Below are 17939 nucleotides of genomic sequence, written 5' to 3' on the forward strand. Positions count from 1 at the left end.
CTTTTCCTCCCTTCATTTTTGGTTCATTTGGCAACATGCCACACATGAGTCTGGTTAAAACACACGCTTAGAAAGGCCCATTTTAATTTTTGCAACAACAAAAAGAAGTCACCCATAGTTTGCAACAGGCATGGGGAATTATTTTTCAGCTCAAGGGCCATGACATTCTGAGGGCCACATAGTGGTGGTGGGTGGGGCAAGAGGCAAAAGTAGGCAGAGCTAGAAATGCAAATTTTGCCTTGGTGTGTAGGCTAGATTACACCCACACACACCATTCTTCGTCCTCCATCCAGGCAACCAAGTCCATTTATCTGGGTGCTAACTGTGGACACCATTGAACCTGGTAAGAACACTTGGGAGTGAAGCAGGCCCAGTGAAGGGTTGTGGTCTGAGGAGAGCTTTGAGGGCCATTCAGAAAGGCCCAGATGGCCAGATTTAACCCCTTGAGCTGGGTGAGTTTCTTGACCGTCAGTTTACAAAACACCGCAATATTCCCCCCTCATCGCCAACAGCGATGTTTAGGAAGTTTTTAATGTTTGATGTGGTTTTTAATATTTTGTTGGGAGTCGCCCAGAGTGGCTGGGGTATCATTCATTCATTCATTCATTCAGTCATTCATTCATTCATTCATATACAGCTCAGCCCCCCTCCTCTTCTGAAACAGCCTGTGAAGTCACTGGAGGATTCCTGAGGCTGACTGTGATAGGGATCCATTTCCCTGGATGTAAACGTAAATCGATGGAGCCATTCCTAGGCAGCTGGCAAAAGAGGAAGTCCTGAAAGATAAGCCCTTTCTGGGGCAAAGAGCTAGCTCTCTCCATAGATAGGTAGATAGATTCTCTCTCTCTCTCTCTCTCTCTCTCTCTCTCTCTCTCTCTCTCTCTCTGGCCTGGGATAATGGGATTGTAAAGGTGGCAGAGCAGGAAGACTAGGAGGATTACCGAAGGGTGCTTTTAGAGTTTGGGAGCATGCTCCAGCTGGAGAGAGCAAGAGAGAAAGAGAGAGAGAAGTCAGAGTGGGTGGTTGCAGAGAACAGAAATCCTCTCAGAAAGGGGATTGTGTCATCAAAGCAGCCAACAAAGCATGCTAAAAGAGAGAGAGAGAGAGTAAAAACAGAAGGGAATGTTGATTCGCACACCATTTGCATATTGCCATGTATTGGTACAACTAAAAAAAACAAAACTATTTAACCCAACGAATTTCTTCCCGTAAAAATATCCCAGAGCGATTTCACAACAAAAACACCAGCCGTAAAAACAATTGCACTATTTTATACGGAAAAACCAATTATAACCATTAAAAAACATACACACAAAATAAAAAAATGCTCTCACATGTAAAAGCAATTAAAAAAACACCTCCATGTGCAAAAACAATTTATGTTACTGCAAGTTGAGCACTTCTAGTCAATTAGTGTTCTGGATGGAGAGAGGCCCATCTGAGAGGAGCAAGCCAGCAGTAAATTACCCTGAGCAAGTGGAGTTAACTCTCTATTAGCAAGAACAGGATCTGCACAGGAGTGTCAGGCCTAATGAGCACAGCAACCCATCTCTGGCAGGTCTTGCCCCCATGAAGCAGTTGCAGAAACTGAAGGTCCCTGCCTCCCCATAGCTGCCTAAGTCCCCTCCTCTCCAGGTTTTCCCCAAGCAATCTGAGACTGCCCCTGCGTGAAGCTCTCTTTCCCCCTGCCCTCTTCATGCCTCTCCTGGTTCTGGGAGACCAGGCAGGAGGGGAGCTTGTTGCAGCAGGAAGGGAAGACACCTGTGCCTCTTCACCAGTCAGACCCATCTCTGTCTCTTGGCCTCCCTCCTCCTCCTCTCCTGCTTCCGTTTCTGCCTTTGCCTCTGATTCTGGACTTGTCTCTGCCACAGACTCCCCCTGCTCACTGAGCCCTGTTACTCCTTCAGCTTCTGACACTTCCTCTTCCCAGTCTTCTCCCTATTCTCCCTCGGACCACTCATTGTCGTCCCACCACCACTCCCCTGGCTCTGAGCCTTCTGCCCTTGGGGGGTTCCCCAGCTGGTTGCTCCCACCATTCCTCTGTGGCCAACCTGTCCATGAAACCATCTGACTTGTGAGTGTGGTTGGTTTTAACCTTTAAAGCCCTATACGGCCTAGGACCCTCGTACCTACGGGACCGCCTCTGCTGGTATGTCCCACAGAGGACCTTACGGTCTTCAAACAAAAACATCTTGGAGGTCCCGAGCCACAGGGAGGTTGGGCTGGCCTCAACCAGAGCCAGGGTTTTTCCGGCTGTGGCCCCGATCTGGTGGAACACTCTGTCACAAGAGACTAGGGCCCTGCAGGACTTGACATCTTTCCGCAGGGCCTGCAAGACAGAGCTGTTCCACCAGGCCTTTGGCCAAGGCACAGTCTGACCCCCTCCTTTGGTAATCCTCGTAGAACTCTAGCCCAATGGTTGCCATTAATTTGATTCTGGTTTGATTTTAAAATGAATTGATTTTAGAATGCTGTGTTACTTTTATTGTTGTTAGCCGCTCTGAGCACGGCTTTGGCTGGGGAGGGCAGGATATAAATAAATTATTATTATTATTATTATTATTATTATTATTATTATTATTAGAGTTGAATCCTTAAAGCCCCACCCAGCATGTGGCCTTTAGAAGGCTGCTGACTAAGGAATGCAGCCCTTGGATTGAAAGGGCTGCTTGGGTGGGTGGGGCAAAGTGACTTCTTCTTCTTTGGTGATCACTCGTAGCCAAGTAAGATTGTTTTCCATAAACACGGTTTATGGAGGCCGTAAGAGACTGTGGAGGCCAATTCTGGATCCACACATCCTTCCACAGTGGGGACTGAGGTTTCTGGACGGGAGTTGATCATGGTGAGGGTTTGCCAAGTGTGTCTTCCTCTTAGCACGTTTCTCTCTTTCGTCCTGAGTTCGAGTATCTTCAAAACCCATTACAGATAGGTAGCCGTGTTGGTCTGCCATAGTCAAAACAAAAAAAATTCCTTCCAGTAGCACCTTAAAGACCAACTAAGTTAGTTCTTGGTATGAGCTTTCGTGTGCATGCACACTTCTTCAGATACACTGAAAAACACTGAAAAAGTTTTTCAGTGTATCTGAAGAAGTGTGCATGCACACGGAAGCTCATACCAAGAACTAACTTAGTTGGTCTTTAAGGTGCTACTGGAAGGAATTTTTTTTGTTTCAAACCCATGGCACCTTTGGTAAAGGCTGTTCTCCAATTGGAGCGCTCACAGGCCAGTGTTTCCCAGTTGTCAGTGTTTATACTACATTTGCCTTGAGAGAGTCTTTGAACCTCTGTTGACCATTACGCTTTCCATTTTAAGTTCAGAATAGAGTAGTTACTTTGGAAGATGATGATCAGACAGCCAAACAACATGACTAGTCCAACGAAGTGGATGTTGAAGAATCATTGCTTCAACACTGGTGATCTTTGCTTCTTCCAGTACACTGGCATTGTTTGCCTGTATTCCCAAGGGATGTGTAAAATTTTTCAGAGACACCGTTGATGGAATCTTTCGAGGAGTTGGAGATGACGTTTACAAGTGGTCCATGTTTCACAAGCATACAGTAAGGTTGGTCGTACAATAGCAAACAAGCATTTTGGTTTCCCTGCAAATGTCACAGTCCTCAAAAAATTTGTCCAGGCCCCACTGCCCTAAGGAGACCGCTTTTCTCATTTTGCACAGAGAGTGAAGGAATCCTTTGTTTACCTGCCCCATTCACTTCCAGGCGGAAGGATGCTTTGCTTGAGATCTCCCCAGATCCCGGAGCATTCTGGGGAGCTAGAGGATCTGAGCATTCTCCAAGGAAAAGAGTCAATGGTTCTTGCTTTCATTCCTCCCTAACTGGAGTCGAGGCTCAGGCCGCGGATTGTCGGGAGAGCAGGCAGGCAGTAAAGCCTCTGAATGTTCAGCTGGATTTAGCTTGCCTTAATCCCTTCCCTCAATCCTTTGCATCTGCTTCCGTGTCGCTGTCTGGGAAAACTCAGGGACCCTCATGTTGATGAGCTGATCGATCAAGCATCCCTCCTGTGGCCTGACAGTGCGGAAGGAGTCAAGGCCTCTTCTTTACACAGACCCAGTTGCTTAGGTTGAGCGTCTTAAGCAGGAAAGCTGGACGGATTTTTCTCTTTCAACTCTTACTTCAGGCCTTCCTGCAGCCCAGCTGGTGAGTGAGCAGCTTTTCCTGAGGGGCAAGACCTGAGGTGTGTTGGGCGGCAGGGAAGAGTAGACCATAATGTGAGGCCTTCTGCTTTATAGCCATAAACCGCCCCCCTCTCCTTGATAGATGTCAATGTAGGGATGGAGGAGAATTATAATTTTGTTTGCATTTGAATGAGAAACGACCTGATTTGCACTTCTCAAATCAATATGTGAACCCAAACAAAGCTACCTTGTAAAATTCTCTGAATTTTACAGTGAAGTTCTCTAACCAACTATGTCTGCCTGTCTTTCCACAGGTCATACATTAGTGAAAATAGCATACAGAAATGCATTTAGTTAGAGAGAATTCTTGTGCAAAGGTATCAGCCAAAGCTACATTGAAAGATATGCCCATGAGGAGAAATTCTCCTCACTAAAATACTGACAAACTTCCACTACGTTGCTTTTATTCAAAGAAAGAATCACACATCACTGCAGAAACATGAACAGATGTTTTCCTGAGAAACCGGGAGTATCATAATTGACAGGTTCATTATTTTTTAATTATTGGTGCGAGTCTCTGAGTTACTTTTGTAAAAAAAAGGGAACTAATATGCTTATTAATAATAATTATTATAATAATGTCACTCTAATTAAATCTGCTCTATGTGGGACTGCCTTTCAGCATCAATTGGGAAATTCAACAGCTGCAGAATATGGCGTCTCAGTAGTTTACTGGACCACTCTTAAAGAGCCTTCCATGTCTTTTGGTTTCTTTCAAGTCAAAGAACTGACACTGTCTTATAAAAACTGAAACTGCCTCGGGCCTGAGGGAAGGGCTGGTTAGCTCAGTGGCAGGACAGCTGCAAAAGGTTCTGGGTTCAATCCCTGGCATCTCAAGTTACAAAGACCTGAGAGCAAATTATGAAAACAGCCCCCGTCAGATCCTGGAGATTTTCTTAGTTGGGAAGAGACAAAAGCACCGTGGAAGGGAGCACACTTTGTGTGTAGAAAATATTAAGCTCAGTCTCCAGAATTTCTAGTTTAAAAAGTCAGGTGGCAGGATGGTGGGAGAGACTCTCTTTCTGCTTGAGATGCTGGGGAGTGGTTGCTGGTCAGAGCAGACAATACTGAACCTGTACTGTTGTGGTATCAGTTCCAGGACAGGGACCATAGTTCAATCTGCTTTGAATACAGAAGGTCCCAGCTTCAATCTCAGCTGGCATCTCCTTTTAAAAGGATCAAGCAGCAGGAAGCTTCTCTCTGTCTAAGATCTTGAAGATCCGCAGCCAGTTCTGGACTAGTGGATTGCTTGCGCTGATCTGCAGTGGAGTCTGGTCCATTAGGACAAGTGGGGCACTGCCCCACCAACATCAGTCTGTCCTCAGTAAACCCCATCTGCTTGCCTTCTTTCTTATAACCAAACCACGCAATGGTCCTGCCTGCCAGATTCTTCCTCCTTCTTAGTCTCAGTGTTGCCCCTTGTAGAACTTGGCAGAGAGGAGCAGGATGGGGACAAAACTATAATTAGTGGCTCTGCCTGTCACTGGCTCTTGCTGAGAGTTGTTTACCAACCAACCCTTCTTCCCAGGGAACTCTGGGAATTGTAGTGTTGTTGTTTTTTTGGGGGGAGGAAGAAATAGAGGCCTCTTAACAACTCTCAGCATTCTTAACAGACCACAGCTCCCATAATTCTTTGCGGGAAGCCATGCCTCTTTAAAGTGGAATCATTGTGCTTTCAATGTATGGCAGGCTTCCTCAACCTCGGCCCTCCAGATGTTTTTGAGACTACAATTCCCATCATCCCTGACCACTGGTCCTGCTAGCTAGGGATCATGGGAGTTGTAGGCCAAAAACATCTGGAGGGCCGAGGCTGAGGAAGCCTGATGTATGGTGTGTGAATGTATTCTAAGGAGGAAGGAGCTGACAGCCAGCACCATCTGCAGCGACTGGTTGTTAGTACAGTGGTACCTCGGGTTACATACGCTTCAGGTTACAGACTCCGTTAACCCAGAAATATTGCTTCAGGTTAAGAACTTTGCTTCAGGATGAGAACAGAAATTGTGCTCCAGTGGCGTGGCAGCAGCAGGAGCCTCATTAGCTAATGTGGTGCTTCAGGTTAAGAACAGTTTCAGGTTAAGTATGGACCTCTGGAACGAATTAAGTACTTAACCCAAGGTACCATTGTATAAAGGCAGGAATATGGGGTCTGGCTGGCTGGCTGAGCTTTGGTAGGGCAGTGCCTCATTTGCTTTAATGGACCAGCCCAAATTGACTAGATGCTGCTTGATCTGACCCAAGAGCTCCTCTTTCTAAAAGAATTAAGCGAAATATTCACATTCCCCTTTTGCAGCGATGTCCAGGGAGCAGATTGAGTCCATGATCAAGACGGTGGAGACCTTGCTTGCTGAAGCAGAGCAGCTCAAGAACCGCTGCAGGCGGCAGAACCAGGACGTCACGTTGATCCTTGAGCAGCTGCAGCAGGAGAACCGGGAGCTGGCCCAGAACTACGAGCAGGCTGAGCAGGAGATGGAGGCAATACGCAAGGCTCTGGCCGAGCTGATGGATGCCAAGATAGCTTTCGAGGCCCGCGAGAGACAAGTGCGCAAACTCAGCAAGCAGCTCTGAGATACTGGAGTGGGTGGGTTTTTGTGCTTTCAGCTTGGTTCTTGTCAAGGGGATTTCCTTTCCCCCTCCCATCGGTGGGATTCCCATTGCAATGGCTTTTCTTGCATGAATTGCCACCCATTACAATGATGTGGAAACATCTCCAGCCCCTTAGGAATCTAGGAAGCTGCATCAGACCGTTGGCCTATCCAGCTCAGTATTGTCCACACTGACCGGCAGTGGCTGTCTGGAATTTCGGGCAGGAGTCTCTTTCAACCCAGCCTGAAGATGCCGAGGATGAGGGCCTTCCGGTGGTTCCCTCACTGCAAGATGTGACACTACAGGGAACCAGGCAGAGGGTCTTCTCTATATTGGCAGCCACCCTATGGAACGCCCTCCCGCCAGATGTCAACCAGATAAACAACTGTTTGACTTTTAGAAGACGTCTGAAGGCTGCCCTGTTCAGGGAGGTTTTTAATGGTTGATGTTTTATTGTGTTTTTAATATTTTGTTGGGAGCCCCCCAGAGTGGCTGGTGGCAACCCAGTCAGCATATAAATAAAACGATGATGATGATAACAACAACAATCACCACGGAGCTATTGCCCTTTTGTTTTTACCTGCCTGTTTGTGGCACTCATTTCTTCCTGCAAACAAACACCTATTCATCACTGTGGAAGACCAATTAGTTCATTCCATCTTCCATGAGGTAGTTATAGAGGCCTTATATGGTGACCCCCCAGAGGAAGCCACCTTGCAGCTTATTTCACATCACTTATGTGGTCTTGGAAGCTTTGGCCAACACCCAGGGCTGGTGTGTCTGGTTTTCCCACTTGAGGCAAAATGGGAAATGCTGTCCTGCCCTGCCGCTGCTCCTGCCATGCCCTACTTGCTCCTTCTGCATTGTTGCCACTGCATTGTTGCCTGCTGTATCTGCCACCAGTGGAGAAGCAAGCACTACTGCCATTGGTGCAGATTCCAAGCAAGATGGCGCTGATTTGGGGAGATATCTCACCCCAAATAGACACGATCTTGCTCAAAATCAAAGCTGGCAGTGATGCTGCTTCTCTGCTGCTGGCAGCCAGGTCACCTGTGGGCATGCCAGCTGGGGTGATTCCGCCACCTGAGGAAGTGGCTTCACCCTGCCTAATGACTGGGATAGCTTGGCCAACATCCCATGAATCTCATCTGCAGCTGGTCAGTCTTATTAAAAACCCTCACCAATTTCACTGCTGCCTGTTTAGCGATCATTGGAGCTGAGCTCTGACTTGTCCTCCTTCTCCAGGGAGTTTATTTATTGCCTGTTCTTGTGGTCACAGAGAGCTCTGCTCAGAAAGTTTTGCTGTCATTACAGGGTCTTCACAGCAATCATCATTGCTGTTGATCTGGACGTAAAGGGCTGGCCTCTGAGCAACTCTCACCCTTAGTGGTTACATTATCAACATCTGCTTGCAGCATTCAATTTGACCTGTTATATTAGAGGCACAAGGCTTCTTGAAGAGATGTGGGGATTTTTGTGTGGTTGTGGAGGCCTGGTTCCAGGGGTCATACTCAGCCAATCCTTTTTCTGGGCAGCTGTGCCCAGATCCTTCCAACACAACCCTGCGTTACTGACTGCTAGACTGTGGAAACCTAGGCTCTGTTTGCCACACCCAAATCCATTCGCATTTGCTCTGCCATCTTTGAAATGCTCCTGTTGACATAAACTACTCCCCAGTGATATTTAGATGCTCCAAGTATGGGAACTGAAGTACAAGTAAATGTGCTTTTCTTTGAAATGTTCAATAATACTGTTTCAAGCTAACGTTTTATTATATATATATATATATATATATATATATATATATATATATATATATATATATATATAAAGTTTTTTATTGATTTTTCCAACACATAATAAAAGACAAACACATTACAAAACAAAAACATACACCACATTAAACATATACTGACTTCCCCGTACCTCCCTTTCGCTGCATCCTTATTCCAAAGTTCTTTAGCAACCCTTTAATCAGTTTATCTATTGGTTCCCTTTCATTAAATTTCTTTAAACTTAATATTTACAGCTGTATTTCTCTACTTCTTACCCCTTGACATCTCAACACTCCTCAATTTTACAACAGTTTTTAAGATATAATTTAAACTTCTTCCAGTCCTCTTCCACTGTCTCTTTCCCCTGATCTCGGATTCTGCCGGTCATCTCTGCTAGTCCCATGAAGTCTGTCACCTTCGTCTGCCATTCTTCCAGAGTAGGTAGTTCTTGCATCTTCCAATATATATATATATATATATTTAAAACCAAACTGCTCATTCGTTTGTGAATGTGTCCTGTTCCAGGCTGAGACCACCAGAAAAGCCATTGACCAGAGGTGGAGAAGAGCTTCAGTTCTTGAAAAGGGTTGACTGAAGTAATTTTAGAGAGGAAGCAGAAATGGGCAGGAAGTTCAAGTTAGGAGCGGCATCAGGACCATGGACAGAGCTCCGGGGAGTCTTTGTAGGGAGGTGTGTGTGTAGTAAAGATGGAAGATAATCTTGTTTGGTCCACATTTTTAAGTGAACCGAACTAACTTGTGAATGCATAGATAAGAATGTAATTATTATTTGGATTCTGTGCTCAGATTATTATTATTATTAATTACCTTCCAGTCATACCCCAACCCCATCATCGCTCCCAAGGATAGTCAGGGACTACCTTATAACCATGGACCCCATGATTTCTATGTTTTATTTCCTCAGGTAAGTACCCCACAATAAGGCTCCCACAACCTTCCCTTTGTAAAGGTTCCTTGCCTTATTGGAAACCCTGCTCCCTCAAGTCCACCATTGGAGGATTTCTGCCCCCTCAACTTTCCTAACCAACCCTGATAACTTCAATTCCTCCCCCTCTGGGTTGAAGCTTCTCACCTGCTTTCCCTGTTGCCCTTTCCTCACGCCAGTTGCTCTCTCTCTTGTCTTTCTTTCACCCCACTTCTCCCTCACAGCCCCCTTATCCCTCCCACTGAGAGGGGAGCCTCCTAGGGGCTTGACTCACCCTAGAATTCCACCTGTTCCTCCACTTCCACAGACACCGGTGAAAGGTGGGACCTGCTGGCCATAAGTGAGGCTTGTGAGTGGCTGTGCTGTGCATAGCTGTGATTGGCCTGCAGAAAATCCAGGGAATCCTTGGATAATAGGAAACTGCAGATGTCGCACAGGACTGCTGGGCCAGAGCTTGGGATTTTGGGGTGCAGAAAGATATATGGGCAGAGCTCTGCCCTGCTTTGCTCTCCTGACTAGCCTCCTCGGCCTACGCTGACTAGTTGATTCTAGATTTTCAGTGGGGCAATCATGGAACTGTTAAAGGCACACAGCCCTAGGATGTCTGTGTGTGAGCAAAGCCTTGGTGTTCTCCCTACGTATTTCATCCTTACTTCCAGCCCCACTCCCTCAAGGCTGCTCCATTTCTCTAGTCATTATTTTCTGGCAGTGGAACGTTCTCTTTAAGGCCGCCTTGATTTCTTTGTTCCGCAGGCTGTAGATAATCGGATTAAGGAAAGGGGTCAGGACAGCGTATACAACAGCCAGCGCTCTGTCATAATCCAAGGAGTAACTTTTCGTCAGTCGGACATACATGAACAAGATGCTCCCGAAGAAGATCACAACCACAGTGAGGTGCGCGGCACACGTAGAAAAGGCTTTCTTCCGGCCGGTGGCCGAGCGGATCCGAAGGATGGCCCTGATGATCTGCAGGTAAGATGTCATGATCAGCAGGAAGGTTGCCAGGATCTTGCAAGCGTTGACTGTGAAATCGACCAGGACGTTGACCGAGGTGTCCGTGCAGGCTAAGCTGAGGAGTGGTGGGAAGTCGCAGAAGATGTGCTCGATCTTGTTGGGTCCGCAGAAAGGGAGCTTGGAAGCCAAGACAATTTCGGCGATGGGGCCTAGCAAGCCGCAGACCCAGCAGCTGGCAGCTAATCTGACGCACAGCTTGGACGTCATGACGGCTGGGTAGCGCAGCGGGCTGCAGATGGCCAGGTACCTGTCGTAAGCCATGACGGTGAGCAGGTAGCATTCGGTGGCCCCCAACGAATGGAAGAAGTAGATCTGTAGGAGGCAGCCAGAGAACGAGATGCGCTTCCTCTCGCTGAGCAAGTTGGAGAGCATCTTTGGGATGGTGGCAGCTGTGTAGCAGATCTCCAAGAAGGACAAGACGCTGACGAAAAAGTACATGGGCGTGTGGAGCTTGGGGTCGGTGCGGATGACGGTGAATACAAGCAGGTTGCCGAAGATGGTGAAGAGGTAGACGAGGAGGAGCAAAAGGAAGAGGGGCTTGTGGAAGGGCTGGAGGCTGGGGAAGCCCATCATGATGAACTCTGTGACCTCGGTCTGGTTGAGGATTCCCATCTCCTCTAGAAGCTGATCTGGAGAAATGTGAGTTGTGGAAGTAGAGTTGTGCAAAAGAGACAGCGGCAACAGAATACCTGCACATCAAAAGGAGCCATTGAATATGGATTATTGCTGCAAGGCTGGGAAGATAGACTCCAAGGACTCCAGGATCTGAAGACTTCACTGCCCTTTCTACACTGATGAACACAAGACTAGGAACTTTATAAGCCCTTTATACAGGGGTTTAATATTTAATCACATTAAAAAAACCCTCTATATAGTTGGGCAGGGGGCAGGGAGAAGGAGAAAAAGTGTGTTTCTTTCTAGCTGCTATTGCTTTGCCAGCATGTTCCCTGCAGGGAATACAAAGGTGAAGCAGATCCCTGGAGCCTGCAGGATTGCACCCACTGCAGGCAATTCTTGTTCTTCTACACATACTCAGCTGCTGCACCAGGTCTACTTGACCTCACCTTTCTGCCTTCCCTGCCCCTGCACTGTTGTGCCTAACATGTCCCAACTTGGTGTGATTAAGGCCCTAACCATCCCCAGTGGTGATGTCACCTCTTCCTACTCCATTGCTACCGCTTCACGGCTGCAGCCACCTGAGCCATGACCACCTCACTTTCCACACACACCCAATTCCCGCATCAGCTGTCGCCATGAGCACAGGGGCCACAACTGACTGTGATAAACGGACAGATCCCCAATGCTGGCCCAACATGGGGGCAGTAGCCAGTTCCTCTTTCCTGGTCCTGGGCATAAGAAACTACTTTTTAAAGCAATATAAATCAAAATAAAATAAACACCCAGCATAAAAACTCAGAGCAAATTAACCTAAATAGCCTTGCTTACTATAGATAGACAGACAGACAGACAGATAGATAGATAGATAGATAGGGGTGTGTGTGTGTGTGTGTGTGTGTGTGTGTGTGAGAGAGAGAGAGAGAGAGAGAGAGAATTTATTATTTTATTTTCCTGTGTTAGTTTTCCATGGGGCTTGCTCAGCTGAGGTATGGCTTTCCCACATGCCAGCTGTTAGCTGGGAGGCTGAAGAAGAAGAGTTTGGATTTGATATCCCACTTTATCACTCCCCTTCAGGAGTCTCAAAGCGGCTAACATTCTCCTTTTCCTTCCTCCCCCACAACAAACACTCTGTGAGGTGAGTGGGGCTGAGAGACTTCAGAGAAGTGTGACTGGCCCAAGGTCACCCAGCAGCTGCATGTGGAGGAGCAGGAAAGCGAACCCGGTTCACCAGATTACAAGACTACCACTCTTAACCACTACATCACACTGGCTTCAGCAAAGCCCTGCTGTGCCCCCAGCTCATGAGGAGATCCTCTCTGGAGTCTGTAGAGGGTGTCTCCTTCGGGGAGGTGCAACAGGGCTTTGCTGAGGCTGGTCAGGTCTCTCCCTCTACTTCTGGGGTCCCTGATAGGTCCTGGAACACTTTTTCCAGCTGGGGGAAAAAGCCCTGGCTCTATCTCTTAGTCTACAGTGTTATACTTCCACAGGAAGACCCAGTATCAAAGCCATGTTTGGCCACTGGGTGGTCTTGGGCCAACCACGCTTGTTTCTTGGCCTCATCTTCCTTGCAGGGTTATTGTGAGGATAAAATGTGTGTGTGTGCTCTAAGAATGGGGGAGAAATTCCATTCACATTTAAAGGCAAGCTTACCCAATTTGCACTTCCTGAAACAATACAGGCAACTCCCAATTTACATGGGGGTTACGTTCCAAGGCACTGTGCATTTAAGTGAAATTGTGTATATTTGAAACACCATTGAAAAAGCCAGAAAAAGCCTGTTCTGGGAGGGGGAAGCTTCAGAATTCCAGGTGTTGTTAGCCCCCTCTCAGTCATCAAGAGATGGTGGGAGCTGTGATCCGGAGGAACAGAGGTTCCCCATACCTGCTGCAGGTGAACCTTTAGTCCTGATCCAACAGGGCGCTGTTTTCGTAGCATCCTCCACTACAGAAGCTTTCCCAATTAGAAACCCACAATAAATGCAAAATATGTCCTACCCCCTTTAGGAAAGCAAACTCAGCACCAGAGAACTGACATTTCCAAAGCAGGCACTTACCTGCCTTCTCATTTCGTAGAAGGATTCCTGCAGCATTTAAAGGTTCAAGGGAACAGCAAATCAGGAAGGCATCAAATGGGTCTCCAACCTGTGGCTTAAATGTGGACTTGGTTGGCTGCCTAATTCCAGGAGTTACCTGTGGATTACGTATGTATTTTGCATCTGGCCTTCGGGAGCTCATTGTTACAAACCTAATGGGCTGGACTGAAACCCCCTTGGCACCAGTTTGTGAAAATGTTTCCCCCCCTCTCTTACCAGGTCAGAAAGTGGCATGTTACACAATAAAGTGATCAAGTGTGTGTGGGGGGGATTATTGTAAAGCAATCACTTTGATATTTTTCATGTTTACAAATGGAAGTGGGTGGGCTTTTGAGAGTTATGTGTGCTACCAGAACGGTTGCTTAAATTATGCCTATGTATCCCATGGATATATAGTAGCCATTTGAGAATATACCTCATGTTCTCTATTTGAGAGAGACAGCCAAATATTTTTGTGAAAATAGTAATTGCAGCACCAGATAGGCAAATCGTATCTAGACATTTCAAGGCTACTGTGTCTTTAATTAAAAGTTTCCTCCTCCAGAAGGAGAAACACCCTGTATCTCTGATTGCTTCCTCTTCATTCCTGCTAGCATTGCTGATGAATGATGGACATTTATTTTATTACATTTGTTAGTTGTTTTATCTTGCCCAGGGAAACACATTACAATTCAGCCTTTAACTGCCCTGTAATAAATTACAGAAAGCAAAACTGTTTTTACAGCAACCAGGATATATTGGAAGACGTGGGTACCAAATTTTCTGTGGGTCCTAAATTTTGCATGAGGCATGAATTATATTACAAAAGCACACAAGAGGAGCGCTGTTGGGTCAGGACAATGGCCCATCTAGTCCAGCATCTTGTTCCCAACCAGATGCTTATAAGAAGGCTGCAAGCAGGACTCAACCACAAGAATACTAGCCCCTCTGGTGGTTCCAACACATATAAAAACATAGAGGGCTGCCTTCAGATGTCTTCTAAAAGTTGTATAGTTATTGATCTCCTTGACATCTGATGGGAGGGCATTCCACAGATGTTCAAGGCTGTGTATATTTTTCTCTCCCCCCCCTTGGAAATGACCATCTGGTACAGCCCCCTTGCAATGCAGGAATCACAGCTAAAGAATCTGTTTAAAAACCTCCAATGAAGGACAGCCCACCACCTTCTGAGGGCTGCTGTTCCACTGTCGTCAGAAATATCTCCCTAACGTTTCATCGGAATCTCCTTTCTTATAATCTGAATCTTTTGGTTAAGGTCCTCCCCTCTGGGGCAGCAGAAAACAGGCTTGCTCCATCTGAGGTCCAGCGCCGAGGGCCTTCTGGTGGTTCCCTCACTGCAAGAAGCCAAGTTACAGGGAACCAGGCAGAGGGCCTTCTTGGTAGCGGCGCATGCCCTGTGGAATGCCCTCCCACCAGATGTCAAAGAGAACAACAACTACCAGACTTTTAGAAGACATCTGAAGGCAGCCCTGTTTAGGGAAGCTTTTAATGTTTGATGCATTACTGTATTTTAATATTTTGTTGGAAGCTGCCCAGAGTGGCTGGGGAAGCCCAGCCAGATGGGCGTGGTATAAATAATAAATTCTTCTCCTTCTCCTTCTCCTTCTCCTTCTCCTTCTCCTTCTCCTTCTCCTTCTCCTTCTCCTTCTCCTTCTCCTTCTCCTTCTCCTTCTCCTTCTCCTCCTCCTCCTTCTCTTCCATGTGACAGCCATTCAGATACTTGAAGCTGGCTCTTGTATTAGCTCTCAGTCCCCTCTTCTCCAGGCTAAACATATCCAGTTGCCTCAACCTTTCGTCACAAGGCTTGGTTTCCAGAGCCTTGATTTTCTTGGTCCCAACTGAAATCAGTTTTGTTAGTTTAGGCTCAGTTCTCCAATCTTTTAAGGGAGGTCATATTGGATCCTGATTCTATCTTCTGAAGTATAATAGACTAGGCTAAGTTAATATATATAAACAAGCAGCAGTTCTTGTCAATAAACTGTGGGGTGTGGGGTGGGATGCAGGGGCCCCAAACTTACATATAGTGTATATAGCCCAGGAAATCCTGTTGGCATGTATTATCATTACTCTACTGAGAATTATTATTGTTGTTCTACTAAGTTCTACTGAGAGTAGACCCGTTGAAATTAATAGAACTAAGTTAGTCATGTCCAATAATTTCAATGGGGCCACTAGCATTTGATACAGTGGATGTGGGAATTGTGTGGCCTTGAGAAAGTCCTGAGGGCCAGAAAGAGAGGTGTGGAGGGCTGCATTTGGTCCTTGGGCTTCCCATCTCTTTTGTAGAGAATTGGGTTGACTAATGGGCTGAGGATGCTGAAGTTCATGACGGAAGCTCTGCCATATTCATCCTGATCCTCCTCTTTATCGCTCTTAGGATTTCTTGGTTCCGCAAGCTATAGATGATTGGGTTGACCAATGGGGTGAGGACGGCATAGATCACGGCGAATGCTCTGTCATATTCCAAAGAATAGCTTTTCTTCAGCCTGACGTACATAAAAATGATGCTTCCGAAAAAGAGCAGGACGACCGTCAGGTGGGAGGCACAGGTGGAAAAAGCCTTCTCACGACTCTCGGCCGCCTGGATCCTCAGGACGGACTGGATGATCTTCACATAGGAGACCATGATGAGCAGGAAGGTCACCAGGATGATGAAGGCGTTGACTGCAAAGTCAACCAAGACGTTGATGGAGGTGTCGGTGCAGGCCAGGCTGAGCAATGGTGGGAAGTCACAGAAGATGTGCTCAATCTTATTGGGGCCACAGAAAGGGAGCTTGGAGACTAAGATGACTTCAGTGACAGGACACATGAAGCCACAGATCCAGCACCCAGCAGCCATTTGAGCACACAGCTTGGTTGTCATGATGGATGGGTAGCGGAGAGGGTTGCATATGGCGATGTACCGATCGTACGCCATTGTTGTGAGCAGGTAGCACTCAGTGGCCCCCAGCGAGTGGAAGAAATAAGTTTGCAGGAGGCATCCGGCAAAGGAGATGCTCTTCTTTTCCCTGAGCAGGTTGGAGAGCATCTTTGGGATGGTGGTGGCTGTATACCAGATCTCCAAGAAGGACAAGATGCTGATGAAAAAGTACATGGGTGTGTGGAGCTTGGGGTCAGTGCGGATGATGGTGAAAATGAGCAGGTTGCCAAAGATGGTGAAGAGGTAGACGAGGAGGAGCAAAAAGAAGAGGGGCTTGTGGAAGGGCTGGAGGTTCGGAAAGCCCACCATGATGAACTCCGTGACCTCGGTCTGGTTGAGGACTTCCATCACCCCTAGATCAGAGAAAATTGAACTATGGGCATAGAGAAAGAGACAATGGCTGCAGAAGACCACATTAAAAGTAGCCCTTGCTTGTGAAGCATGTGTACTGCTTAATAATAATGAAATAAACATTAAAAAGTCAGTAAAACAAAAGTAGCTCTTGCATGCTGATCCCCAGGGTTGTAAAGAACCTGCACTCAATAGTTGGAAGTATAGATACCCACCATCCCCTCCTCAATTACCTGTATATCTTAGTGGCCTGTCTACATTTAAGTACACATCTTATAATTGCTGATCACATTTGGTTATCTGTTTGGACATGTAGACTGACTATACTGTATTAATATATACGTTTAAATCAGGGTTGATTGATCCTTCCTATTGTCAATGGGAGTTGACACTGCTTCTTTTTTCTTTCGGTTACATTTGCAATAAAAAACAGCCGACGATGGCAATAAATCGCTCTTGCCTAAGCTGGATTCCGACTATCCGTCTTGAAGACTCCTCCAGAGACAGGCTGGAGGGCACCATGAGCTAACACACCAGGAAGCAGAAGTATCCAACTCCCTTTTCCTGAAACTCTGCTGGTAACTCACTTTATCTTTCCTTCACAGTGAATTGTCCCCAATCCTCCCTCTCAACCTTTGCCACTAAAAGAGAGTTAAGCAGAGATAAATGTTGGAGAGAGAAAGGTTCCCAGGAACTGATTCCTCTTCAGTTTTCACTGCCTGTCTCCAGAAGACTTCAAATTCTCAGCTATCAAAGTAAGTTTCATGCTTGACATGCAGCGCTATTTTTCTGAGAAGAAGAGGTGCCAGAACTCACCATGAACACCTCCCTTGTTCTCTTAGAATAGCAATGGCGCCCACCTGAGAGGTGCCGGAACTGAGTTCCGGTGAGTTCCAGCTGGAAAAAATCTCTGTTGACATGAAGAATTAAATGTGTTAACTACTAACCAAGCTCTACAAATGCCAGGAGTTGGGAATCTCAAGATTGAGAGTCCAATTTGGCCCTTCAGGCCTCTCTATTTGACCCTTGGAACTGTCCCCTGACCGTGCTCCTTTCCATGTTCCCATAGTCTCAGTCTGTGAAGAGTAGCAAGCAGATCTCTGCAGCACCTGTGAGCCAGATATCCCTGACCCAGGACCAGAGGCCACCACACCTGTTACTGGGGCTCTTGTCTGGCTCTCCAATTCTGCAAGGACCCCTGATACAGATAAGGTGATGAACCAGGCAAGAGTTTCAGAGCTGCATGTGAGGCTACTCAGGAGGATGGGGAAGTATGTGCAAGCCTGTGTTGGCTGGTCCATATGGGCAAATGGGCCACTGTCCCACCAGCCCCAGTCTGCCTTTACTTGCCTGCTTTCTCACTTGCAACTGGTCCAGGGAATGGCACCATCTGTCAGCTACCCCCTCCTCATTCTCAGTGTCTTGTAGAAGTCAGCATGGAGGAGGA

At 46.8% G+C, this 17939-nt stretch overlaps 2 protein-coding genes and 1 long non-coding RNA gene across 3 annotated transcripts; 1 reads left to right on the forward strand and 2 right to left on the reverse strand.

Annotated features, from left to right (window-relative positions):
• Positions 1 to 296: 296 nt before the first annotated feature.
• LOC309358352 lies at positions 297 to 7610 on the forward strand. The gene is made up of 2 exons (XR_014163466.1): positions 297 to 343; positions 6485 to 7610. It is a non-coding gene; the product is annotated as an uncharacterized lncRNA (long non-coding RNA).
• Positions 7611 to 10166: 2556 nt separating this feature from the next.
• Positions 10167 to 11123, reverse strand: LOC309358866 (olfactory receptor 6N1-like; the record flags this gene model as incomplete). The annotated part of the gene is made up of 1 exon (XM_081892136.1): positions 10167 to 11123. One exon carries the CDS (start codon positions 11121 to 11123, stop codon positions 10167 to 10169), a length of 957 nt encoding a protein of 318 aa, XP_081748262.1.
• Positions 11124 to 15397: 4274 nt separating this feature from the next.
• On the reverse strand, positions 15398 to 16495 carry LOC309358848 (olfactory receptor 6N2-like). Its single transcript, XM_081892118.1, has one exon. The coding sequence runs from the start codon at positions 16487 to 16489 to the stop codon at positions 15545 to 15547; it is 945 nt and encodes a 314-aa protein (XP_081748244.1). The 5' UTR covers positions 16490 to 16495; the 3' UTR covers positions 15398 to 15544.
• Positions 16496 to 17939: the final 1444 nt, after the last annotated feature.

This window comes from Podarcis melisellensis, assembly GCF_964234715.1.
Source record: "Podarcis melisellensis genome assembly, chromosome: 16".
In the NCBI taxonomy this organism is placed as follows: domain Eukaryota; kingdom Metazoa; phylum Chordata; class Lepidosauria; order Squamata; family Lacertidae; genus Podarcis; species Podarcis melisellensis.

Coding starts and splice junctions, on each gene's coding strand:
- LOC309358848 (XM_081892118.1), bottom strand. CDS start 16,489: ATGGAAGTCCTCAACCAGACCGAGGTCACGGAGTTCATCATGGTGGGC.